General features: G+C 45.3%; 1 protein-coding gene and 1 long non-coding RNA gene across 4 annotated transcripts in view; one reads left to right on the plus strand and one right to left on the minus strand.

Moving 5' to 3' along the window:
• Nucleotides 1-11,578: 11,578 nt before the first annotated feature.
• Nucleotides 11,579-26,990, minus strand: LOC119532019. 2 transcript variants are annotated; one of them, XR_005216465.1, is made up of 3 exons: nt 26,791-26,990; nt 24,906-25,020; nt 11,579-12,656 (listed from the first exon to the last, which is right to left on the minus strand). It is a non-coding gene; the product is annotated as an uncharacterized LOC119532019 (long non-coding RNA). The 2 variants fall into 2 exon arrangements; XR_005216464.1 differs by lacking the exon at nt 26,791-26,990 and adding an exon at nt 25,662-25,971.
• Nucleotides 25,901-27,339, plus strand: part of TNFAIP8L3 (TNF alpha induced protein 8 like 3) — a 40,961-nt gene continuing 39,522 nt past the window's right edge. The window contains exon 1 of one of the 2 annotated variants that reach the window (XM_037833979.1): nt 25,901-26,446. In XM_037833979.1, coding sequence (XP_037689907.1) covers nt 26,395-26,446 — 52 coding nt within the window. In that variant the 5' untranslated portion in view covers nt 25,901-26,394. Of the gene's footprint in view, nt 26,447-26,548; nt 26,657-27,339 lie in introns of those variants that run through there. The other variant, XM_037833978.1, reaches the window with a different exon arrangement.

Consider the following 27,339-nt stretch of genomic DNA (forward strand, 5'->3'; position numbering starts at 1 on the left):
GCTCGTCTGGGGCTTTTTCTGTGAGTTTCTCTGGCTGTTTCTTTTTCCTTCTCGGTGGCTTTTATCCTCTCATAAAGGACTTCAGTAGGAGGGCCAAGACCCACCTTGAATGCAGTGGGCCACATCTCAGTCAACAGGTCCCACCTACAACAGGTCTGCACCCCAGGAATGGACCAAATTTAAGAACATGCTTTTCTGGGGTCCATAAAGCCCCCAAACTACCACACCGTTTTAAAAACTTAAACCCTAGTGTCCAGGGATGCACATCTGGTAATAAAACTGTAAAGTTATGCAAGGAAGCAATTACCATAAAAGTCAGGATGTTAGTTACTTGAGGAGAGAGGCAGGAGGTTGTGGTTGGGACAGGGCCTCTAGGGTGGCTGTCAGAATTCTATTTCTTTACCTAGGGGGTGGACAGAAGAATGTTCACCTTATAACAATCCACTAAGCTAAGCTATAATTATAATTTGTTTTGTGAAGTGTTTTTTCCATTCGTGTTCTGTTTTACAAAGAAAGGGTTAAAAATGAGCAAAAGAAATGTTTCTCATTAAGAGGTATTGCAATCTTCAGTTAAGAAGGATGCCAGAAGAAAATTTAAAAGGCCAACAAAGTATCCATTATAATTAAAGAAATAATTTGAGAAATTGTTCCTAATCCGAAGACACTTACAGCAGGGCATAAAGGAGTAACCCGTTCCCAAAACAGTTTCTAGAAGTCCTTTTGACTAAGAAGGCTGTGAGCTGAAGCCATTGCCAAGGAGTTGCTCAGAGCTACCTCAGCCCGAGCCAAGAAAAGCACTGTTCCTCAGAGGAGGTGGTCCTTCCCGGTGTAGCCTAAGTAACCCTGTGAGTCAGGGGACCTCAGTTTCCATTTTATCCGAGCCGTTGCCTCCTTGTGTGACCTGGGGTAAGTCACCTAAGTTCAGTATCTTACCAGCAAAAGGTACAGGGGTTGCTGAATGAGGTAATCTTGAGTCCCTTCCAGCTCTATCTTTATGTAATTTTATGGTTCTGAAGCAGGTTCTCTCTGAGGGTGATCTGCCATCCACTGGTATTAGAATTTCTGCGCGATTAAAAAGGCAGATTCCATGGCCTCTTCCTAAACCACCGAATCAGACTCTCTGGGGATGTGACCCTAGGATCTAATTTTATACCAAGGACCCCATGTGATTCTTACGCCAGTTTGAGGCCCAATATTCTAAGGAAATTTCAGGTGCAAAGAGGGAGAAAAGACCTCACATCTCTTAAACACCTCCTATATGCCACGCACCATATATAGGATTAACTCATTCTATCTTCGGAGCTACCTGGTGAAGGTGATATCCCTGTTTTACAGAGGAAAAGGAGGCTCGGAGAGTTTCAGTCACAGAGCTAGTAAGTGACAGATCTGTCTGAATGGGAGGCCTTCTTTGCAAAAAATTAGGAAGGGAAGGAGGGAACTAAATTCACTGAGAAAGCTTCCCAGGATTGGAAAGATCCTAGCTGGGTGGCCTGTTAGGCTTTCAGCGCAGGCACACTCTAGATCACACTTTCTACTTTCCTTTGATACTATAAAGAAAAGACAGTTGCGGGGCAGGGGCAGTAGTATTGGGGAGGGATGGTCTGGAGATCTTGAAGGGCAAGTAAGAGCCTTCCTTTGATTATGTTGGAAGCAGTCAAAAGACACTTGAACACTTGAGGTTTCTTGTGCAGAGAAATAAGCAGCCCAGAATGATTTTAAAGCCAAACAGCCTAAGTATGGAAAACAAAACAGCCAGAAATAGCTTTTTGACTCCTGGAGGTAAAGGAGGGATTTATAATAAAGCAACATATTAGCACATCGATTTCTTTTTTAAAGTTGTTGTAAAATAAATCTTTAAATATAGAGATTAGTTAATATATTTTGAATGACTTGATAAAGAAGAATTTTTATAAATGACTGAAGATGCTATGGCTGGAAAGAGACCTCCAGCAGACTTTGCCTTATAGTACAGATCACAAGTTTGCAGCCCCACTGCCTGGGGCCACTATAACTCACATATAGGGAGAGGAGATGAATAACCTTAATGGGGAAATCTGCAAACATAAAATGAACAAAGTAGCAGCCAACAGTACAACCATGGGAAAGGGGGGTGGGATGTGCCCCCAGATATCTGCTAAAGTTTTTAAAAAGCAAATCAAAAGGTTGGAAAGGGCTGCAATGAAGGTTCTCTGGAGCGGGAGAATTAAAGCAGAGAGAGCCTCTGGCTGCCGAAACAAGGCTGTGGGAGCACGGACAGGAGTGCTTTAGTCAACCGGGCAGCCACTCAGATTGCGGGACCCTTTTGCTGCTACTAGTGTCAGGCATTGAGCTGGACACCGTAAGGGAGGCACTTCTGCCCTCCGGAAGCTCGTGAAGCCAGTTGGGAAAAGTAAACTAACAAGAAGAGATGGTAGAATAAGAAATACAGAGCAAGATGAGGCAGGAAGTGTAACAGAGCTGGGAGATACCCACACAGCCTAGGGCTTCCAGGGAACTGAGTTTACAAGAAAGAGCCTCGTAAACTGGGCTCTGATTGGGCGAAAGGCACAGAGCCTGCGTACCACATGGCAAAGAGGGAAGGCAGTGAATTTGCCAATTTAGTTGGATGGAAGGTTGGAAAGGGCCAGGCCAGGGATGGGGGTAGAGGGTTTGAATGGCAAGACTAAAGAGTTTTTGAATTGTGTTATAGGTGACAGGGTAGCTACTGAAAGATTATAGATAATTATAAATCCCAGATCCATGTGTCTAGTTGCTATATGGAGTTACAATTGAGCAGGGACAGAGCCCAAACAGTCAGAATTTACAAAAACAGAATTCCAATTTTTTGCTTCCATCTCTCTAATTTATAATCCCCAGCAACTCCTCTCAAATCCCTTTTTTGTTCCCTTTCTTCCTCCAAACATTCCACTCCAGAGCCTATACTTGCGGTTTATTTGCTCCCACATTTCTGTCTCCTTCCCACTCTTTATTACATAGCTCAACTTCAATTTTCTGGCAAAGTCCTTCCCCCTCCAGACTCTCTGCTCCAATCTTTCTACATCACCAAGCCCAGGAATGCTTTTGAAAACTGTAAACTCTCCTCATTGTGGAGTGGGGTGGGGGGTGGGGGGTGGGCAGGCAGGGAGCAAAAGCTGGGGGGTACACATTCTCCTAATCAAGAGAAGAGAGGGGAGGAGATTGAGAATCTTCAAGTCTAAATATATTTTATTCCATCACTGTACGATGGGATGATGAGGACAAGCGGGGTTTTAGGAAAACATCTATAATTAGTCTGACCCTAAAATGTTGAATATTTCCAGAACTCCTCACTTATGAACCATCATAGAGAAGCCTACACAGACACATGCAAAGTGGTGGACAGGTAGATGGGACGTGACACGGTGTCATGATGATTGTGAGCCAGTGGACAGACGGACAAATTCAATGAGAGGTGGACAAGTGTGGGAGGGAGTGGTGAGCTGATCAATTATGTGTCATCAGGGCTGGGCACGAAGGATGGTGAGTGATCAGTAACAATGACAAAGAAGGCTAAATTTTTGTGATTTTTCTGAAGCTTAATGAGTCATCAGTCAACCATTTCCAAAAAAACGAAAGCTGCCATGTCTAGGTCTTCTAGCAGTTAACAAGAATGAAAGAGCTTACAAATGTATTTTCATTGAAAAGGTTATTTTTTCTTAATTTTGACATCATTTCAGACTTACAGAAAAGTTGCAAGAATAGGTATTTCGTAGAATGTCCCTTAATTTGGGCATACTGATGTTCTGTCTTCATTAGATTCAGACTATGTACTTTGGGCAGGAATGTCACATAAAAGTTGCTGAGTTCTCAGTGTCTCATGTCAGGAGGCAGTATATTTTCATTTGAAAATAAAATATAAACATATTAGATAGAACGTTTGTTCTGAGGCTGATTCTGTGGAAATTATGCTTAGATATAAAAATGAGAACAACAGCTCCCAAAGGAATCATAAGAGGAACAATTGTGAACAACGGAGTGATTTTCCAAGATGATACCATAGCCTGGGCCTCTTTTCTTTCTATCTTGAAAATTTTTTTCTACATATTTATTTCTGGGTGCATTCAACACCACTCAGAAAATCATGTAATTTAAGAAACCAAAGTCTATAGTAATATCTTTATAATCCAATGGTGGTTTTTTTCCTTTTGTCTCCTGGCAGACCCCTCGGCAGCATTTGACATCTGCAAGGGCCTTCTGGAAACACCTTCTCTCCCTGGCTTTTGTGAACCTGCAGCCCCAGCCCTCCTCCTTCTCTGACTGCTCATCTCCAAACCCTCCTGAATGGGTTGTTCTCCAAGACTCTGCCCTGGGCCTTCAGTTCTTCTCTTTTACCCTTCTCACCTACTCTGAGGACTCATCACTTCCTTCCAAACCTCCAAGATCCTTCTTTCAGCTTTCAGCATCTAGTTCTTTCTGTCACACAGGCTGGACAATGTTGGCATTTTTCATTTCTCCATCCATCTAAGTGCTGAGTCCAAGTAATTCTATCTCCAAAGTGTCTTGCAAGTCTCTAGTCCCTCTCCCCCCAACCCTACAGCCACTGCCCTGGTACAAGCCTCCCCATCGCTTGCCTGGATTGTGACAAAACCTCCTCACTGGTCTCCCTGGATCCATTCACTTGCCTTTACAAACTATCCCTTAAGACGTCACCAGAAACCCCTTCCTGAAAGATGGGCCGTGTCCTTCCTCTGCTCAAAATCAAAATTCAGATTTCCCAAAGGTCATTCTGCTAGACTCTTGTTCTGTGGGATGTCAATAGCTGATAGGACAAAATAGAAAAAGCTGAGGAATCAATGCCCAGATATTGACTTATTGAGAAACATTAGGTTAGACAAAGTTCATCAGGTTTCTTTACTGCATATGCTAAGGGGCACTTTGAATCTCCAAGAAAGAGGTCATACATGCATCATTTCTCAAACTTATTTGGTCCCAGAATTCTTTGATTTTTCACAGAGTGTTCACACTTCAGGAAATACTGCCTTAAAGTCCTAAGATAAAGTCCCAAATCCTTAACCTAGTTCTTAACTTAAGTTCACTCCCTTTATCCAGGCCAGTGGTTCTCACTCAGGTGCAATTTTGTCACCAGGGGCATTTGGCAATATCTGGGGACATTTTTGGTTGTCACAACTGGGAGGGTACTACAGGCCTCTACTTGGTAGAGGCTGAGGATGCTGCCAAATATTCTACAGCGCACGGGACAGACTTCCACAACAAAGAATTATCCATCCCAAGATGTCATAGTGCCAAGGCTGAGAAACCTTCATCTGTATACTTTATACATTTTATCAACAGAGTCCAAAATGTCCAGAAGAAACCCTCACTGTTGCTTGGAATAAGAAGCATGCTTGAAAACCTCTGCTTTATGATTTAATACCTAAAAGAACAGGAAAGGCAGTGGCCAAACGAGTGGCTTTTGGTGCTCAGAGATACTGGGCCTGAGCCATTTTGGGAGGGTGTCCACCCAAAGAATACTGGCCATCGGTAAAGAATTTGGTTTGGCAGGACCTCAGGAACAATACATGGTGGCAGAATGGAAATTCCTCTTGAAGAAGCACCAAACCTTTTTGGTTTCCTAGCAACATAATTTTCCTGAGATTTTTCTGATATTTTGAATTTGCAGCATCCCTACACCTATTTTAAATCAAGGCAACAAAAGAAACTAAAAAAAAAAAAAAAAAAAAAGACATAATAGAATCAGAGCTTCTCAGGGAGGGAAGGAAACCTAAAGGACATCTGGTCCACCCCCAACCCACCCCTCTGGTGCATGGCGCCTCTGCTATAGTAGGGAAGAGGTAGGTACAGAGAGGACAACGGGGAATGGAAACTGCTCTTCAATGAGAACTTACAGGGCCCCAGGCCCTGTGCCTGGTGCTTTACACACATTACTTCTAATCCTGAAACAATCTCTCATAGCAACTTCAGCTGACAATCATACACCGCCTCCCTGCCCCTGCCTGTTGTCTTTGTTCCAGCTGAAAAATCCCAAGATCTGTTTGCACATGGAAATATTTCTTTGGCACACTTGTCCGCTCATTCATTCATTCAATCAGCATGCATTTCCTTCTGCCAGACACTAGGGAGACAATGGTGGACAAAACGGCCTCTCAGGACAGATCAGGGCTGTCACATATGTCAGCAAGGAACCCTTCAATCTAGGTGGCTGTTGTTATTATCTGTAGCAAAATATTCCCAGGCCAATACCCTTTATGGTAGCCTCCGAAGTCAGGGATGCATCCCAGAGGAACTGTCGTCTAAGCTGGGTGGCTGAGCTGTGGCACAGAGAGGCTCACCAGGTGATGAGGAGACATACAGTATGACAGGCAGAGGGAGCGGCATGTGCGGATACCTCGGGTGCACTCGAGGCATCGAAAACGGGTCCAAGGGGCTGGAAGAAAGAGCATAAATCTGGGAACAGATGCTGGAGGGGTGGGCCCAGACTGTGGTGGGCCCTGCGGGCCAGTGAAGGATCTGGGTCTTTAGCCAAAGGACAACAAGGAGGCACCGAAGCAGGGAACAGCACGATCTCATGCAAATTTCAGAAAGCCAGTCCTGAAGGCTGTGTGGAGGAGAGGAGGAGCCGGGAGAACACCCAGACCTCCAGTGGGGATAAGTAACGGTGGTGGTGGAAGGGCTGGAGTACCTAAGTCATTCCCCATAATCCCCATCAACTCACCTCCCCAAATCAGTCCTAAATAAACAGAGAATCAAATTTAAAAAAGGGTGATCCCTTCTCGTGAGTATCTCAAAATTCTCTGGCTCTTCTCTTAGAAGGATGCAAGTGGTTACATTTAGGGCCCACCCAGATAATCTCCGAAGATCCATAACCTAATCACCTCTTTTGCCATAAAAGATGATCATCACTTGTTTGTTGTAAGGTAATAATCACAGGTTCTGGGGATTAGGACGTGGCTGTATCTTCATGACCCCCATTCAACCCACTACACCATGGTACTTCTGTGGCTACAAAAATCTAACAAAATGATAGGAAAAATGCTAAATAACAAAAAACAAAGTTTACCTTTTAATCAAACAATGGTTGTTAAGTACCCAGAATTCTTTTTCTATTCTAGTTTGTCCACCAGAGAAAAAATTGTATTGTTAAATTTCTAGAGAAAGCATCCAGAATGATTATGGAGATAAGAAAATAGCATTGTGGATACAATGAAAACATTTGATCCTCAGTCTAGAAAGATGAGACAGGGTGATGAAAGTCATTATAAGGGATATACTTAGGGTGATCATTTTGTTCATAAAATACTGAAATTCTAGAAATAAGAGGTAACACCCCTCCACACATACACATTTTGGAAAAATATTCATGATTTAGAGAAAGAACCATAAATTTAAGAGTAAATGAAATCATGGAACCCATTATCCTTAGATGTCAGCTAAATAAAAAAGTTTGCATTGGGTTTAGATCAAGTATGTGATAAAATAGATGTGCTATTGTCAAAAATAAAAAGAGGGTGATTGCTATGCCCCTACTGTAGGAAATAAGTCCCCAGTCCTGGCCCTTTAATGACAATCAGCAGATTATTCCCTAAACTCCATTATGGGTTGAATTGTGTCCCCATAAAAGATACAGTAAAGTCCTCACCCCCAGCACCTCAAAATATGACCTTATTTGCAAATAAGGTCATTGTAGATCTAATTAGTTTAAAAGAGGCCACACCAGAGAAGGGTGGGCCCTTTATCCAATGTGACTGATATTCTTAGAAGAAAAGAAGAGACCCAGAGAGGAAAATGCCACATGAAGACAGAAACACACAGAAACACACAGGGGACACATCCTTGTGAAGACAGAGGCAGAGACTAGAGTTATGCAGCTACAAGCCAAGGAATGCTGGCAGTCCCCAGAAGCTAGAAGAGGCAGGAAGGTTTCTCTGCCAGAGCCACTGGAGACAGCCTGGCCCTGATGCCACCCTGACTTCAGACCTCTGTCCTCCAGAACTGTGGAAGAATAAATTTCTGTTGGTTGAAGCCACCAAGTTTGTGTGATTTGTAATGGCGATCTTAGGAAAAGGACCCACCCCACCCCACCCCTATTGAGATTCTGTCTCCAGCCTGGGGAAACATGGGCACTTAGATTAGACAGGCCTTTGTGTCTGGGTATGAGGCACAAGAGACAGGGAGAAGGCAAGGATGACCCTGGTCTCCGACCTGCACAGAGGGTGGTTGATGGAGCCTTTCACGAGCAGCAGAATGAGTAGGGTTAGTGGGGAGGATGAGGTGTGCAACCGTGCCCACGAGCAGCTGGCAGCAACTGCAGGGAGTCCAAGGGCAGGGCGAAGAATTTGGAGCCCCAGGAGTAACCAGGGTGTTAGGAGCTACAGAAAGGGAAAGGGATGAGCACGATAATGGAGGGGACACCCCAGTGACCTCATGAAATCTTCAGGGATGTCTGCAAAACTCACAGAATGCTGCATGATGGGGTCCCGTGGAAACTGGAGTGTGGCTGAGGTCTGCGTCAGGGTGGAAGTGGGAGAAAATGGGGTGCAGGAACCAGAAGCTGAGGGGACCACAAGGACTTCATCAGGCTGTGGAACTAGGTAGGCTGGAGAGGGAATTTCCCCTAGAATACAAGGAGAGGGACATCCCTAATTCACACTTGGGTTCCATACATGCTAGATTTTGGTGTAAGAGTTCATTTGCAGAAAAGGCTGCATTGCCCTACCATCATCCTCCTTCCCCAAAAAAAGTTTGAAAACAACTTTATGGAAGGGCACTGTATTAGTCAGTTTCTCTAGGAAAACAGAACCAACAGGAATACCTGTAAATATCATGATACTTTGTAAAAGTTTCTCACACAACTGTGGAGATGCACGAGTCCGAATTCCATAGGGCGGGCTGCAATCCGCTAACTCTGATGAAGGTTTTTTGATTAATTCCCCAGGAGAAGCTGGCTGACTGAAGTAGAGATCAAAATTCTCCCTTCTGACTGCTGATATCATCACTTGTCCTTTTAAAGCCTTCAACTGATTGGATGAAACAATTTTCATGGCTGATGACATTCTCCTTAGTTGCTCATAGATGTAATCAGCCATAAATGCAATCAACTTATTGATGATGTAAGTCCACAAAATATCATCACAGTAACAGTTAGGCCAGTGCTTACTTGACCAGACAACCAAGCACCATTACCTGGCCAATTTGACACGTGAACCTAACCATCACAGGCACGAACCCCCAAAGGTGGAATTTTAGGCACTGGGGCAGGGTGTTGGGACCATACTCAGGCGCAGAGGGGGCATGTGGGCACCTTGCACATCACACACCCCACGGGCAGCCGGCTCCTCCCTTGTGCCCTGCAAGTGCTCCCGAGAGACTGGCTTCCCAGCAGTGTCCTGTGGATCCCACTCTGGGGACTGCTAGTCCCTCACCCAGCTTGTCCAGGGGAGTCACTAACTCTCCCTGGGATGAGGTACAAGAAGCTGGAGAGACCTGAGTGAAACAAATTATACTCTTCTGAGATGTTTCTAGAGGAACTAAGGGGAACCATGTACAGTTTGATGTTTTTGTCATTGCCCTTGGAAAAATGGGTGTTGACTTTCCCTATGAGTTTTACATCTGGAGACTGAAAGAAAGCAGATTTAAACAACTGCACAGGAACTTCCTAATCTGGGAATATTTTAGAAAAATCTTGCAAGATAAATGCAGATATTAAAAAAAAAGTTTGTCATAAAATAATTTGCATTTTGAACATCATATGCAAAGATTTTTGTACCATTTACATTCTCATTTCAGGCTCAACTTGTTGAAATAGTGCTGTCTTAATTTAATTTTGTTTTGTTTTGTTTTTAAGTACAGCTGTAAGCAAGAAGAGGTCTATGTTGTGCCTCCTAGTAGATTTTGGGGGTACTTGTCCTGCACACCCCCTACCCTCACCAATCTAGCTAATCGACTCCTTTAGGCTGAAAGGGTCTCATTTCTCACTGTAACCTCATAAGACCTGAGACTGCACCTCACAGGTAGCAGATGCTCAATAAGAAGCTGAGGATCTGAAGAGAATTGTTGGGGAAGGAAGCAGCACAGGCTTTGCCTTAGGAAGACAGGACCACAGGAGAGCCATCTCAAGAGATCATGGGGGGAGGGGCACGATGGCAGGGAGCAGGCCATAATTAGCTACTTGTCCCAGACCTCAGTACCCAGAAGGCACTCAGTGAATGTTTGATGTAACAGGCCAGGCATTGGAGTCAAGAAAAAGGAGCATTTATACATTGGGGAAATACTGCAAATGCAGGCTTTTTTCTCTTTTGAATCAGGCCAGGGAGCAGCACTGTTTTGGATGCGGGGTGGAGAGGGAGTTCCCAGGATCTCCTTTCCTGGGGTGAACAATGTGAGCAAGATGCACAGATGAACTCTCTCAACGCCTGGAGCCGCAGAGCTTTTGCGGTGACAATTCTCAATCCATAACCTCTTTTTAAATATGTTTGACTGTTACCGTTTTCCTGGGACAGACCTTGTGGCCCACTCAGGGGTTCAAAGCACAGGTTTTAGGAAAATTTGGGTTTCAACCAAAACTTCACAACTTACCAGCTGTGTGAACCTGGGCAAATGACATAGCCTTTGTGAGCCTCTACTTCCTTATCTGTAAAATAGGCATAATAAGTAGTGATGCCTATCTCATTGGGAAGTTGGGAAGATTAAATGAAATCTTAACACATGTAAAGCAGAATACCCCACACATACCAAATGCTCAGTGAATTTCCCAAGGACAGGAGAGGCTTAACCAGGATGGGCCCTGGCCAAACCAGCTCCTTTCTCCTCCAGTGGCTCCATGCAAACAAGCCAAGCCTCAGGAATGGGGTGGGAGGATGGTTGAGGGGGTGGGATGGAAGGTGAGGATAAGGTGCAGAAGCTGGGATGGGGCAGGGCTGGGGTGAGGAGAACCAACCTGTTGTCCTGGGCCTGAGGGAGGGTCCCAGGGCAGGAATCTGTAGTAGGGAAGGTACTTGCTAATGCAGGGGGGTGGGACATAGTTACAGTTCTAAGGGAATTGCCAGGTGATTTACAGAGCCCGGCCAGGTCTACTTGGATGGAGGCCCCTTGCCCTCGGGGAGAGAGGCTCCAGCTTGGCAGGTACTCATCTACCAGGGTCTACCAGGGTTTACTCCAAGTCTTCCTGGCACTTAGATCAGGGAATGGAGGGTGTATTAGTCAGGGTTCTCTAGGGAAACAGAACCAACAAGAGATATCTGTAAATATGAGATTTTATAGAAGTGTCTCATGCAAATTTGGGATACACGAGTCCAAATCCCACAGAGCAGGATGTACAAGTCCAAATTTCATAGGGCAGGATGTAGGAATCCAAATTCCGTAGGGCAGGCAGCAAGCTGACAACTCCAATGAAGGTCTTCGATGAACTCCCCAGGAGAGGCTGGCTGGCTAAAGAAGTGAAGGTTCTCTCTTCTCCCTGAAAAGTCTTCAACTGATTAAATTAAATAGAGCTGATTGAATTCTCTCATTGCTGAAGATACTCCCTTCGTTGATGTAATCAGCCACAGATGCAACCAACTGATTGATGATTTAATAAACCAGCCTTCTGGCTATTAACCATTCACAAATGTCCCTGCAGTAAGTTAGGCCAATGCTTGCTTGAGCAGACAACTGGACACCATCACCTGGCCAAGCTGACACATGTTTTATACAGAGAATAACTGTTCCTATCTACTCCATCTCCCTGACTGCTCATGGATCACCTTCCCCAAGTTTCCACCCTGCCAGTTTGCTTTCCTCAAACTCCACCCAGTTTGCTTCCCTCAAACACACCAAGCATGCCCCTGCTCCCGCTGCCTGGAAGCTCTTCCCCCGTGTGGCTGGGTCACCCACTGTTTACAGCTCTCTGCCAATTGTCTCCTTATCCCAGAGAACTTCCCTGTCCACTCTGTGTAAAACATCACACACATCTTTCCCCATCCCTAACACTCTCCAGCCCACTTACCCTGATTTGTTTCTCTTCACAGCCCTCATCACCATGCATTTATTGGTGAATTTGTCACTGTCTTTATCTCCTACACCATAATGTAAACTCCATGAGGGCAGAGACTTTGTTTACTCTAGTAGCCCCAAAGCTGCTGAGTAAACATTTGCTGAATGAATGAATGAACTGCCAAATCCTTCCTACTGGTAGGTGAAGGACACTAACTTTCTGAATTGCTCCAGAACTGGCCAGGACTGAACTAGGATCTTATAAAGTTCATATGCACCAGGCCAGGTTGGAAGGGGTGTGAGTGGTTGCTGAGGTTAGAGAAGGCAGCAGCTCACCTGGCTCCTATATACCTGCTTCAATTATCCACCCAGGGATATTTTTATTAGGAGTCTCATATAATGAAAAATCACCTTTGATTCAGTGGCATGAATTACTAATGGTGGAACTTCAGAGGAGCCACAGCCAACAGGGGAGGAGGTATTGAGCTGTTTGGCTCATCTCAAATCACATCCCTTCATGTCCACTTATAAGGCTAACTCTAATAGTCACCCAAAAAGTCATTTATGCAAGCAAGTCATTAGGGATATTGGAGAGTTTAAATCACAGTTTCCATGGCATTACACAGATAAATGACAGCTTGTGGTTAGAGTTTGGATGGTGTTCTTGCCCACATGTCGGGGTTTCTTCTCTCTGGTGCTTGAAATCACTGCTGGGTAGAGGACACAGCAAGCAGGGTATCATTAGAGAGGACGATTCATGACATGAAATGCAAGAATATCCCAGCCCCACCCAAAAGCCCATGGTAAGGATGCTTGCCCCATCTGCTCATGACTGAGTCCACTGAAATGAGTTATGTTGGTACCCAGAACACATTTCTCCACTTCCCATCCATATGTGGGGAGAAATGTCAAATGCCTTTCACAGGCACCAGCAAGTGTGACAGAACCTCCCCCACAGCCATGGCCAACAACCGAGTTGTTTTCCTGGGAGTCTACTTGAAGAAAATGCTATTTTCCAGAGGAAGGTGGGGCAGGGTGGAGATATGGAAGGGGAAAAATGAAATAGCACTTACCCCACTCTGAAAGTGTGAGCTCCCAGAGCACTGGGTAAGAGGCATGTCCCTGCGCCCTCTCTTGGGGCCCCAGCCATCCCTGCTTGCTGCACCCCAGGGCACTGAATCTCCCCTCGGCCATGATGAGCTACAAAACCACATTCCTGTGGAAGGCTTGCAACTACACAGCATTCACTTGAACAGGATTTGATCTATGCTTGAGGAAGTATTTTAACTTAAGTGTGCTTCAGAGTTGTCATCAACACCCATCATAACTGGAAAGTGAATGGAGTTTGAATCTCAGCTCTGACCACGTAGCGGTGTGACCCTGGACACGTTTATTAACCATTCTGCACCTCGGTTTCTTCATTTGCAAAAATGAGATAACCATATGTCCATGAAGTTGTTTTGTCAAGATCAAGAGATTAAATAAAACTGTGTACATAAAGGACCTTGAAAGTGCCTGGGTGATAGCAGAGCCTGCTCACTATTACTTTTCCTGCATAAGTGCCTCATTGCTTTGTTTACTAAAGGATATATTAACCTAAGAGTGATTGTGACTTTTTACTTCTCGTCTAGACTGCTCCTTTTAGCTTCTTGTATTTTTGTTTTACAGAATGCAGAGTGGTTTTGTTTCTAGTTATGATAAAGTTACATATCAGAACTAGCTCAGTCTAATAATACTTCCAAACACTAGAGTGCTTTGAGGGGCATTCATTCCCTCATTAATTCATTTATACCTCACCTTGTTCCAAAAATAATTTGAGAGGGCTTATAAAAAAATACAACAGGATACAAAGAGATAAGATTAGTTGTTGCAAGTTGGTCACAAAGTTGGTCCTGAGCTTCCTAGAACCCAAAGCAAAGAGGGAAAGCTGAGCAGCGATAAGATGCACAGTGTATGCAAGATGCCAGTTGCTTCGAAGAAACACAATTTTTCCTATACTAAGGTCTAAGTGAGCTCTGTCCCATCCTCCATAACATCCCTACAGAATATCTGCCTCATTTCCTGCACATTGGTACAAACCAGGGCACCACACCTGAAGGCTGCTCAATAAAAGATCCAAGCATGGTGGGTCTCTGCTGGTCTCAACACAGAGATGAGTTTTTCTCACAAGAGGAATCAATATAATGTGCAGCCATTCAGTTGTCCAGCATAACAGCCCCAAAACATAGTAGCTTAAAACAAAAACAACTGTTAGATTTTGCTTACAATTTTGTGGGCCAGGAATTCACATGGGGCACAACAAAGATGGCTTATCTCTCTGTACCATGATGTTTTGAGCCTCACCCCAGTGTGTAAAAAGCTAGGAGCAGCATATCTGGGGCTGTCAACAACAGCACTTTCACATGGCTGCTCCATGTGGTCAGGGCTTCCTTATTGCATAGAGGCCTTGGGGCAGTCAGAATTCTTACATGGTGGCTCAGAGTTCCAAAAGAGAGTGTCCCAGTGAGCCCAGACAGAAGATACATGGTCTTTTCTGACCCTAGTCTCAGAAGTATGCAGAGTCCCTTCTGACTATATTTGTTTGGCTTCAAATGAATTGCAAACCCACCCAGATTCAAGGAGAAGGGACACAGACTCCACTTATAGGTAGGAGGTGTGTCAAAGTTACATTGAAGAAAAGCGTGTAGGATGGGAGATATTGTTGCAGCCATTTTTGGCAAATGCAATCTGCTACAACATCCTTTAGGTAATCATTGATAAACATGATATTTTGTAACCAAGCTTTTGCTAAGAATTGGGCAGACACCAAGGGGCTTAACAGGTGTCATTCTGGTGCTTGGTCCAAATGGGTATGCAGCAGGGTTGAGAAGTGCAGTGACTGTAAGCCAAATGGATCAACAGAATCTGCATCGACATGGTTACAAGCATGCAGGCATTCAGTAAGAAGTGGCATCAATCTCTGAATACATCCAAATATCTGGAGTCTTTAATCAAATGGACAAATCATCTGCACACATGAATTTTTCACTTTCTTTCCAACTTAGACTTATAGCTAAAACTCAAGCTAGAGACTATGACACAGATATAAATAGACCCAGAGCACCATTATATGTAATTTGGAAAGGGTTTCACTGGTGTACATCTGTAAGCAGTTCAGGAACACTTTCAAGCTGTGTTTACATGATATCAAACATCTGGATAAAAACTGGAAAAAAAATCAATTTGGACTGGGAACAAAACAGAAGTACGAATCTCTGTGCACCGGCATTCGGAATGCAGAATTCAGAGCTGATCCCCATGCTCCAAGAATGAGATAATAGCACACAGGAAGGGCCACTGAAACGGCCAAGGGGAGAAAGGGGGCTTCGTAGGGAGGCAGACTTTAAAAAAGAACTCCATTATGCAAACACTGGATGGGAAGGGATGAAATCAAAGACTATGAAAAACATGATGATATGAATCTTAAAGAACCAAAATGCTGGAACCAGGAGCTTTGAAGTGTGAAGGCAATGATGTTTGCTCAACTGAAAATCCAATAAATCCTGACTATCAGGGAAAGGGGCATTCAGAACACTAAAGCTTCCAGATAGCCAAGGAATTATTCCTTTAAATATCACACCTATTTCTACTCTTTCAGATAGAAATCTTTCTAAAATATGTTAGTTATTTCCTAGCCCTCTTAAACAGAATACAATACACCCAGACTGCTGCTAGGGCCATCGGGGTGAAAAGTAATTATGTCACACCTTCAGGTCCCAATGGTCCCTGCTAAATGACCCCAAGGCCCTGAGATACTTTAGTTCTGGTCTCTGCTTTCTCAGAGTTTTTCATTCTTCATCCCTCAGTTCTTCATTCTCATGGCATGTCTTAGGATAAGATCCCCAGAAGCAGATCTGAGATAAGGATTTGTGTGCAAATTGTCTATTTGGGAAGTAGTCTGAGGAAGCACTGGTAGGGGGCACGGAAGGGAAGGAGGCCACGACAGGCCTATTAAGGGGAAAGTTACCTCCGTGGGCCATGGGGGCTCCGTCCCACTGGGACCTCTACAAGACAGTGCAGACCTGTCCCACATGAGAGGCAGGAACCTAGATTTTACCCACAAATCTTGTCCATCATTCTTTGAGGGCTGCTCCCCCGACCCCCTGGCACTTCCTGAAGTCTGCAGGTGTTTGCAGTGAGTGCGGAGGGCACGTGGGCAAGGCACGGACAGTGGCTCGGTGCCTGCCTAGATCGGCCCCTCCAACCCTCCCTTGTGTTTTCACACTTGAAAGAATTTTTTTGGTGAAAGAGAGACCTAGACTATGAGTGAGAGCCTAAGAGACTCTCCCCTAAGTAAAAGATATCTTTTCTGATAGCCTAGAGGCCTTTACTTTCTGTTTTCTTCTTGTTTCTTGGTCATATTCTTAAAAGGAGCTGTATGGCAATTGATAGCAAAAAAAAAGTTTTCTCACTCAAAGAAATTCAATTCAATTAATTTTTGAAGCAACTTAAGTCCATTAAACAGCAGGTTGCATTAAGTAAGCTCTTCTGGAAATGAAAACTGACTTATTTGTGTTACCTCAAGTAATGGGAAATGGCCAGAATTCAGAAAGAGTCAGTGTTCAGGTTGGGGCTCCTGTCCCAAAGGAACATGTGAGTGCCCTTGGGGAAACTGAAGCAAAACCCAAGCACACTGGCTTATACATGCTGTAGGGCTGAGCCAAAGGGAAACTGTGAGTGAGTGAACATGCAAGGGCCCTGGGTTTGCTGGATGCCAGGCTATGGGCAGAAATCAGACTAATCCCCTCCCTTCTGGGAGGAATGGGGCTTGGACAGGACTGTCTCAGGCATGAGAAGGGAAGGGGGACATCTTCAAGGCATCCAAGATGACAGGCTAAAGGATCTCAGAACTGGCATCGGAAGAGGAGGGGCCAGGCAGCCCCTCATTCATTTAGGGTTACTTCTCAGGTTTATGAACAGCCAGGACAAAAATCCAGGTGTCATCACTCAAACATGACAGAAATTACCCAACACTTAGTCATCCAGAGGCAAAGCCAAGAAGAGGATTTGGGTTCCAGGGACGCCAGGATATGCTGGCCAAAGATCCCATGAGGATAACTAAGGAGAAAAGGGCTGGAGGCCAAGCCAGAGAACCAAAACCTGCAGCTATCACAGCCCAGCATCTGCCTGCCAGAGGGAACGGACAGGCTTTAAGCTGGGAAGAGGTGGAACAAGGAGCCCACTCACAAGGGATGCGGCTGAAACAAACAGGGAACCAAAGAAATAAAGTGTGGGTGCAAGGCAGGGAGTAGAGAGAGCCTGAAAATGGATGGAAGAGGGACAGAGTTGGCCTATGACAAATCCATCACTGCTTAGACTACTGTTTGGGGCTTGCTTGTGGGTGGAAAGCAGAGATGAGAGTAAAGACAGGCTCTCAGATAAAAGTGAATAATGGTTTAGGGAGTTCAAGCTCTGGCCTGGGTGTAGCCAGATTTGGACAAGGTTGGAGAAGGGAAGATGAGCCAAGAAAGTGCTGTTGCAATAATCAAGACAGGGATAAAGAGCCTGGAGGAGGGAGGCTGTGGATATGGAAAAGAAAGGGTAAAATCAAGACTTGTAAAGGAACAGCATTAGGAATTGATAGGCCTTTGGATGCCAGGGTGGAAGTAAGACAAAAATAAGGAATGAATTTGAATTCTTACAAGCTTGGGGAACGGGGAGGCTGTTGGCACCTTGGTTGATAATGGAGACTTTGGAAAGATGTGATTGTTTGGAGCTAAGAGAAGGCGTAGCAATGACCCCACCCTCCATTTCTACATCTAGGAAAGGAGAGCATGATGAGACTGTGATTCCTGGTTTCTGAGGCTGCCCTTTTTCCTGCCAGTAACTCCCCATTCCTGTTATCTCTTGCAGCAATATAACCTGTACTAAGAAAGAAGGTAGGTATCCAATATTTGATCCTTGTACTTATCAACGTCACTAAGAGAAATTAAAGATGAGCTACAGAAATGTGAAGGGAGAACCAAGTTCTGGGATGCTTGACAATTATATGACTGAGATAAAAGCCACACTGGAAGAAAGTAACAGAATTTGGAAGGATAAAAGAACATAAATAAGCCAACTGGAAACATGGTGTCCACGTGTCTGTTCTTGGGGGAATGGTAGAGGTGACTTAAATACTTTATTGTAATGATATTATCCTGAAAGAGCTTTAATAAATCTAATCATGCATGAATGTCTAGGTAACACAAATTTGGAAAGGTTTAAAAACATCAAAGACTGATGCTGACAGCCAAAGGAGAAAGTTTTTGAGACACTGAAAACTCCCATCAGATGATATGTGTTAATGATTTGAACTAAAATAAATTTGATGTTCCTGGACGTGGAAGGATTTCCCATCTCTGCCACAGGATTTGAGGTATTATGATGCTCAGATCCACAGTTGAGAGGTCAAGGAAGTAATAGAGATACGCCTAGGGGTCCAGCTAAGGGATGCCGTTAACTTGTGTCCTTCCTCAGAGAACGATCAAAATGATTTATGACAACCAGAGATCAGATTCAGTGCTTGTTAAGATTCCTCCCTTACAAGTGTTGATGGCTTCAGCCAGGCAGACTGGTTGAAGGATTAATTAAAGGAAAGTGCCAAGGGAAAACTTGGTGGAAAGGAAAACAGCTAGAGAGAAGAGAGGAATGCAAAGTTGGAGAATCCAGAGAAGGGAAGGGATGGAAATCATTGATGAGATGAACAAATTTTAAAGTGAGGTTGGTCAACTCCAGCTTTTGATAACTTCCATTCCAGGAAGAGATGGGTTCTTAGAATGCTGGTATACCAGAACTGAAACGAAGAGAAAGCTCAGTACTGGAGAGAGAGATTTAGGAACTAGAAATAGAAGGAGACTGAAAACTGGATGTAGAAAAGGAGAGTAGAAGGCCCATAAAGAAGCATGGCAGGATGCTGGGCTGTCCTCTACTAGAACCAGAGATCTGGGTTCTAGTCCTAGTTCTGCCCCAATTTTGGGCAAGCCATTTCATCTTTCTGGACTTTTTTCTTCATATATAGTGATGGGATTAGGCTAAGAGAACTTGAAGTTTCCCTCTTCCTTCCACAACCTTCAATTCAACATAGAAGTTAGGAAATCAGAGACTTATGGAACCTTACATTTGGAACATGCATTTAGCTTTTCTAAGTAGAAAGTGCCTGAAGGGAGGGGAAAAAAGGTTCTGTGCAACACTTGGCGAGCAGTATTTGTTCTGTAAAATAATTGGCATGTAAGCATTGTTGAACTGGTATGTCGCATAATTAAAAGAGAATTAAAAGGGAAAAACAAATTTAGCAGACTCGATTTTTCTTCCCATAGATCAGAAGAGTGATTAACATAAACCACAGATGGACGGTTAATAAAGATATATGCAGGAGGAGAGTGCCAACATCAAATGAGAGAGGGCTGGTCTAGGGGTCAGGAGATGAGTTCTAGTCCTAACTCGGGCATGTCATTTCCATTCTGTGCCTCAACTTGCTCATCTGCCAAATGAGGAAAATAAACCTACACTAAAAGAAATCCTAAAAGTCATCAGCTCCAGCTGCCCACAACACCCTTGCCAATGGTCATCCAGCGCTAATCACTGGAAAACTCTCTTCTTGCTGTATGTCTGTATCAATAAGGGTCTGACCTAAGAAAATAAAAAACATTTTATATACTTTCAAAATAGGGAATGTAATGCAGGGAACTGGTTACACAGGTGGTGAAAGAACTGAGAAGCCAAACAAGGAGCAGTGGGAGCAACCTGGCGACATATTAGCAATTTGACCCTCCAGTACCACCCTGGGCTGGAGGGTCAAAAGGAAGGAGGTGCTGTTACCGAAGCCCAGGGGCTGGGGTCCCCTGGTGGAAACTGGAACCACAATGCTTCCATCAGGTGGGAGCTGGAGCCATGGAGGAGAGGTAGCCACTGGCGGAGATCTAAGGTGACGAGGATCGGGAAGAATATCGTGGCTTATGCCTTCCGTTGCTCTTTGATCTTCTGCCTGTGCCTCCCATTGGCCAGATCCAGGTAAAAAAACAGCTGGCACAGGAGCCTGGCAAATGCACCCTGTGGGGGTCAGCCCCTCCTCCACACAGAGCAGGGCAAGGGCAAGGAATGAATCTGAGGACAAGCAGGTCAGGACTGGCAGAAGATCCAAACTCCACCTTCTTATAACTTCTATCCATGAGTCCTGCATCAGCCTAGGTGTAGGTCTTTAAATATTGGAGGATACCCATCCGTCTAGTCATGCCTTGGTTCCTTTCTTCCCTGGCTTGATGCTCACACTTCCTCATACCAATGGTTTCCACACTTCCTTCATGATCCTCATTCCCTTCCTCTGGTAATTCCCTGATGTTCTTCTTAAAATGTGGCCCATATGTCCATAGTACCCAGGTGTGGGGTGACCAGCTCAAATACAAGAAGACTAATCCTGTCTTTCTTGAAGCAATGCAGCTGTTATCCCACTGCTGACTCATTTTGAACTTATGGACAACCAAGACCCACATATCTTTTCCATACGATGTCAAGTCTTCCCTGATCTATCCTACCAGGGTCATCTACACATTTGATAAACACAATCATCTAATTCTTCCTCTAAATCACTGAATTTTTTTTAAGTAAAATTGGCCAGAGCCAAGAACAAGAGGCCTGGGTCATTTCTCTAGAGACTTCCCTCCAAGTTAACACAGAGGCATGTATCAAGACTCACCGTACAGGGTTGTTTAACCAGCTTCTCATCCTCCTAACAGCAAGGAAATCATGTAAAACTTCATCAAAACTTAAATCACAACATCTTGTGTCTGTGGCAGTCAGGTCCCTTTGCTCAGCACCTGGAGCAGTGAGGGTGTTCAACTAACACTTCTTACATTGAAGTTGAATAAAAGGTGCTTGATCCACACTTCTAATAACTTGTCTTTAAAATGTTAACATGGTTATTTTAGCATGGCATGATCTTAATGAACCCACGTTGGCTGCTGGTAATAGCCGTTTTCTTCTTTACATGTTTACAAAACTGTCTGTTCCAGACTTCTGCTAGAGAGTAAATATCTCACCCATTTAATATTTCTGGAATCCATTCCTTTCTTCCTTTTGGAAAATGGGGCAACATTTCCCATATCCAGTCTTTGGGCACTCTCCTATTGCCTTAGCTTGCCAGGCTGCTGTGATCAATACCACACATTGGGTTGGCTTAAACAATGGAAATCTATCGGCTCATGATTTTGAGGTTAGAAGAAGTCCAAAATCGAGGCAACAGCAGGGTGAAGCTTTCTCCCCAAAGCCTATAACATTTCTGGTGCTGGCTGCCTGTGATCCTCAGGGTTCTTTGGATCTATCCCTGCCTTGTGTCACACGGTGATGTCCTCTCCTTTCTCTGCAGGTTTCAATTGACCTCCGGCTTTTGGTTCCTCCCTGTGGCTTTTTCTGACTCTGGCATCTGGTTTCTTCACTTTGGAAGCCTTCTAGTAATCCAGATTAAGTTGCTTCATACCATGCTTCAGTTGGGCCACACCTTACCTAAAAATAACATCTTCAAGAGGTCCTATTTATAATGGGCCTCAAACCCACAGGCACATGAATTAAGGTGAAGAACATGTCTCAGTTGGGGTACATAACTCAACCTAACACACCTATCCTCCTGAAAACCATAAGGACTTTCATTGCTGCTTGTGTCTCCTGGGTCTTGACTCCATCTTCTCCCCATTGGGAATAATATCGACCCTTCTCATGCTCCAGAGCTGCTGTGCGGACCGAGGAAGATGGGAGGGCACTGGACACAACTAAAACAGTCACGTAGAGCCCTGGGGATCCTGTAAGAACTGCTCCAACACAGCATGGTCACATTCTGCAGCCCCCAAAGAGAATGCTTCCAGTGGGACCAGAACCATATGCAAACGGGGAATCTCCTGGTGGGGTTGAATGGATGATCTTGGTTCTGCTGTTTAAGATGCTTAGGAAGCTGGACCAGGGGGCAGCAGAGGTTGGGCCTATAGTATTTTCTTCACTCTCCCTCTCACTTTCTCTTCTCTCTTCCTCTTTCTCAATTTCCTTCTACCTCTGAATCAGTGCTTTCAGAATCATTATAACTGCATTAGCTACTCAGGAAGCTATCCCGTGGGCAGCTCATGAGGGCAGAAGCTAAGGACATAGGAGAACAGCCTGATGCCCAAGTTGTCAGCTTCAACCACCTTGTGCCTCCCCCATGGCACCTGGCCTTAGGGCTGTTCTGAGGACATGCAGCCCACAAAGAAAATGTGGAGTGAAACTTTCCACTCCTTTCCTAAATCTATTTGAATCCCCTTGGGGCTCAACTGATGCTTGGCCAGTGTAAAAATGAACTCAACCCACCCTCTACTTAGACAGGATCATAAAAATTGTTTTTTTAGCTGTAATTTTCTGTCTTCTTTCACTCTCCCAAGGAGAGCAGATGAGGCTGTTGAAGGTTCACAGACATTGATCAAAGATGGGTGCAAAGATTTAGACATGAGGATGTTCACTGATGCTGTCTATTATAGCAGAAATTTGGAAACAACATAAATGCCCAATAATAGAGGATTGTTTAAATACATTATGGTACACCCATACAGTAGAATACTCTGCAGCTATTAAAAATCATGTTATAGAAGAATAAATAGAATGATGCTCATGACACATTGTTAAAGGGAAAAAAACAAGTTCCAAAACCAGACTGCTGTACCAATAGGGATATTTTTCAAAAGACATGTTAACAGTGACTGCAATGGGTGGAATTACGAATGGATTTTTAAATTTCTTCTTCTTTTTGCTTATATGTATCTTCCAAGTTCTCCACTGTGATATGCATTGTTTTTAAATAAGGACAGAAAAACAATAAAATTATTTTGCAAGCAAGAAAAAAAATAGGGAAGGGCCCCTCTTTCAAGGCTGCCTCCACGGTCTTGTTCTGTTGGATGGATCTGTGGGCAGCTCGGACCCTGTTCTCCAGCTTGCCTACAGCCCCATGGAGGCCACAGTGGGACTAGACAGACGCTTCCTTGGGGCCAGTGTCTACCTTAAGACAAGTTTTCAAAAATGGGGACTTTCCTGACCAACCTCTCATCTCACTTCAGCCCAGAAAAAAAACGGCAGCTCCAGAGCTTGTGGGTTTTTGAAGCAGAGCACCAGCTCTATGTGCAAAAGGAACTTCCCTCCCTCCGAAGGTTTGCAGACAGCTCCCTTTCCATCCCACAAGAGGAGACAGGCAGATGAGTCATAGCGCTGGCTCAGATTAAAGGAGTATTATTGTGTTAGCAGAAATGGATCTATTTTATTATCTGTTTCTTGACACCTTCCAGATAGATATGCTTCTCCCACCAGACAGGCAATTCCCTTAAAAAGCCAACAATTTCATTTGCTGAAGTTAAGAAATGACCAATAAGAGTTAGACACTCACGTGTCTGAAGAGCAGCCAGACTGAAAAGATGTAGTGGAAATACTGAGGAAGGTGGTTTATAACCCTCAGACTCCAGATTCAAGTCTGCAAAGTGATGCCATTCTTCTAAAAATATACAGAGGAACTACAGAAACCCTTTCCACTTTTCTCTTTTCCAAGAGCTTTTTTTTTTTTTTAAATAAATATACTAGGATTGGTTTATAAGGGACACTTGTTACCTCAGATTTCACTGTGGTTTTCATGGAAGTGATGGTACAGGGATACTATTTTAAGGACTTCCTTCTTTTACACAGATTTTTCCATACTGGGAGAACAGATAAGGTATGTTTCGCTAACGTTCCTCATTAAACACACATGTGCCAGCAGTCATTTCCCTTTGTCTTGCTGTCCCATGACAACAGATTGCATATCATAGGAAATTGGAATGGAGACTTTATTTAGTTTGGATCTCTCTTCTCCATTGTTTAATTCCACATTCAATTTTTCATTCACTCTGTGTCTGCCTCCTTTTGCAGAAATATACTATGATCAAATATAGGAACAGAGATATAGGTGCTGTCCATATAAAGACTTATCTCATAGACTTTTCTGGAGCTCTGTAGCCAGCTCTTCCCACCCACTTCCAAGCATTTTATCTCTGGACAAAAATGTAATTGATACTGGTCAAGATTCAATGACTGATGAACATACACGTGTAGTCAGTGTGCTCTTCTGGTACTTTGTTGATTAAGTTCTAGAGAGCAGGCTTCCATGTTTTCCTTTATTTCTGTTATATATACCTGTTTTGCTGGTATTACTGTCTCCCTCACGCTTCAACCCAGACTACCTGTCCATTAAAAAACAACAACCAAACAAAAACAAAAAAGCTTCAACTGAGTGTCAGGAGAGAAGTTCTGAGGAGATAGAGAAAGTTTTACATTTCCTGTTGACTACTAGGCACAGGCTTTAGAGGAAGCTGAATGCCCTTTCAATTCAATATGCTCTCTCCTGTGAAATTATTTTCAGTGTTTTTCCTTAAGACTGCATGCAAAGCTATTACAGCAAACTTTTAAAATTATTCCAGCTATTTGTTTTTTGAGTATCAACTTTTACCCAAATCCTTTTCCCATTTCTTTTTTATTTTCATTTTAAAATATGATTTAAAAATATTTTGCTTTTGTAAGTACAAGCCATTAAATGTAGGAACTAATGCTCTTTCCATGATAATGGCTAAGAATTATTGAACATTAACTATGTAGGCATTGGGTAATAGCTTCCACACTCATATCATTTACTCCTTACAACCAATCAATGAAGGAGATGCCAACATATGAGGAAACCAACACATGAGGAAACTGAGGGAAGTTAACCCATTTTCCCAATATTACAAGATATCCAGTGTGGGGCTCTTGGCCACTCCAAAGAATTCCATCCCACATTATCACAAAACCCATGGGTTTGGCCACCCAGAAAACAACTTCTGAGAACACGAAGTTTTGGCACTTGATGAACCCCACCCCTCCACTAAAAGAGGCAGTCCCCAGGTAGGCAAGAAATCAAAACTCACTTGTGACTCGATCGTTGTGCTTAGGAGCAGATCTGAACATCAGATTACAAGTCCCAGCTCTCCCACACCGGAGTGGAGACCACAGGAAAACCTCTCTAAGGCTCAGCTACCTCATCTGTAAAATGGAGATAATAATATAAGTTGAACTCTGTAATTGCCAACTTTCAACCATTTTTGACCTCCAAAAAGCATTTTCGAATGTTCCAACCCAAATTCTTCACTGTACAGATTAATTTAGTGCACACAGGAAACCCAATAAATGACACTGATCTTGTTTTGCTCAGGTCAACCAATAAGGTTAGCTTGCATTCTCTGAGGGCAACTTTTATGCAGAGAGGCTGGCCAGAAACCAAGTAAATGTTGGGGCCGATAACTCTGGGAGAAAATAGAACTTCATGGATAATCAAGAATGAACAACAAAGGATCTCCTCAGCTCTTGCTGCTCTGTGCTTTCCCTAGTTTAGTCTTTCAATTAATAAATAAATTTACAATTTTTTAAATAAAATTGGGGGACGGACGGTGAGGCAGTTTAAGGTCCCGTGTTTAACCCCACCAAAGAAAAGATTTTAAAATCGATTCTTGCCCCGGAGTCGGCTGCGCGAAGTGGCACGGCTCTTTGACCGACATGGCGGGTCCAGTCTTTGGGGCTAAGGCTCAGACTCACCCAAACCTAGGAACCAACTCAACCGCAGCTTCCCCAACCTGCCCCGCCCACAGCGGGCGAAGAAACAAGTCAGCAACCAGAGTTAGCATTACCTGCTGTGTGAATTCCTTGCTAGGAAAATCCTTCACATGCCTTATCTTATTTACTCCCCACAGCATTCCTTCAAGGAGGGCACTATCATTATCCCCATTTTCCAGAGGAGGAAACACACAGATTGAGTCACCGCCAAAGGACCCCGAGAGGAGGAGTGGAATTCGAACCCGAGCAGCCCCAGAACTCCCACTCGGAACCTCTCGTTTTCCTCCGCGAGTAGAGGTGCTTTTTCCACCTAAGAATCCTCCAAACTTGGCCACACCCGAAGGAAGGGGCACGACCTCGCCAACCCACACGGCCTATCCGACCCTCAGCCACGCGGCGCGCAGCAAGTCCAGGGCAATGGGAAAGCGGCGCCAGGAGGGAGGAGCGGCCCCGCCCCCGGGGTATTTAACCCCAGTCTCGACCCCTCTGGAGCGCCGGGCGTTCCCGCTCCTTCCCTCTTGCGCCTCTCAGCCCTCCTCCCCGCTCTCTCCCCGCGCGCCCCACCCTCCGGTCCCGCGCTCGCCTCGCGCGTAGGCACCGGCCGGCGGGCGCTAGGAGTGGGGCGCGGGCGGCGGGCGGCGCTCGCCTCTGCGGAGCCGCCCCCTGGCTGGGCCACCGCGCACCGCCCAGCCCCCGCCGCCCTGCTTCCCGCACGGAGTGTACCGCGACAGCCCGAGCCGGGACATCGGCCCCGTGCGCCCCGCAGACTGGCGGGCGGCTGAGGACGCCCGGTCAGCAGCCCACAGCATGGATTCGGACTCCGGCGAGCAGAGCGAGGGCGAGCCCGTGGGCGCCTCAGGTACCCAGGGGCCGCAGCCGCCCGGCTGGGAGGGCTGGGGCGGGGGAGAAGGGGAGGCCGGGGCAGGAAATCGCGAGTATTTCTTCGAGCTGCCAAGAGGGAGGCCGATCTCCAGCGGCCGGATCCCTTCCAGTCCAGGACCAGGGCTTGCTATGAGTTTGCTCTGGGGCTTTCCCCCCATCGCTCTTGGACGCTCTGGGACAAGAGGAGGTGGGTTTGCGGTGGTTCTCGGCACTGCCGGACTGCTGCATCGGGGTGAGTCGCCCCGTTTGGGTGGGGGTGGGGAAGGGCTGGGGAAACCCGCGTCCTGTAGTTTGCTGCAGCGAGCGATGCAACATGTTTACCTTTTGAAATAACTTTCCAAGCGCGGGCCGGGTTTTCGAACCCGGGATGCCGGGGCCACGCAACGGAGCAGGTAACCTCGTCCCAGGGTGTGACGGAGGACTCCGGGAAGGAAAAGGCCCCGGTGGCGGACAGGCAGGGGGTCAAACTGAATCTGGTGGCTACGGTTCACGAGGCTGCTAGACGAACCAGTGGAGAAGCGCTCACCCATCCCTGCCCGGCAGCCAGCAGACTGGGTCCCAGAACACGGAAGCGGGGGCGCGCGGGAGCCGGGCTTCGCCTTTAAGGAGCGGCACCGGCTTTTCAAAATCGATAGTTATCGAAGCAGTGCGATGCTTACTTAGAGGAAAAACTGTATGTCCTCCCACGCCTCTCCCTGATACTGAGCAACAGGAGGAAGCCACCCACAGCCTTAGGTCGACTTACCGGCGGGCTTCTACCCGCCCCCACCGGCCTAACCCGCCTGCGGCTCACGCACCTGGCACTGGCTCGCCCTCCCCACGTGCCGGCGGCGCCTCACGCCGGAGGAATCTAGAAGGCAGACCCGTGGC

The sequence above is a fragment of the Choloepus didactylus genome, chromosome 4, assembly GCF_015220235.1.
Source record: "Choloepus didactylus isolate mChoDid1 chromosome 4, mChoDid1.pri, whole genome shotgun sequence".
NCBI lineage: Eukaryota > Metazoa > Chordata > Mammalia > Pilosa > Megalonychidae > Choloepus > Choloepus didactylus.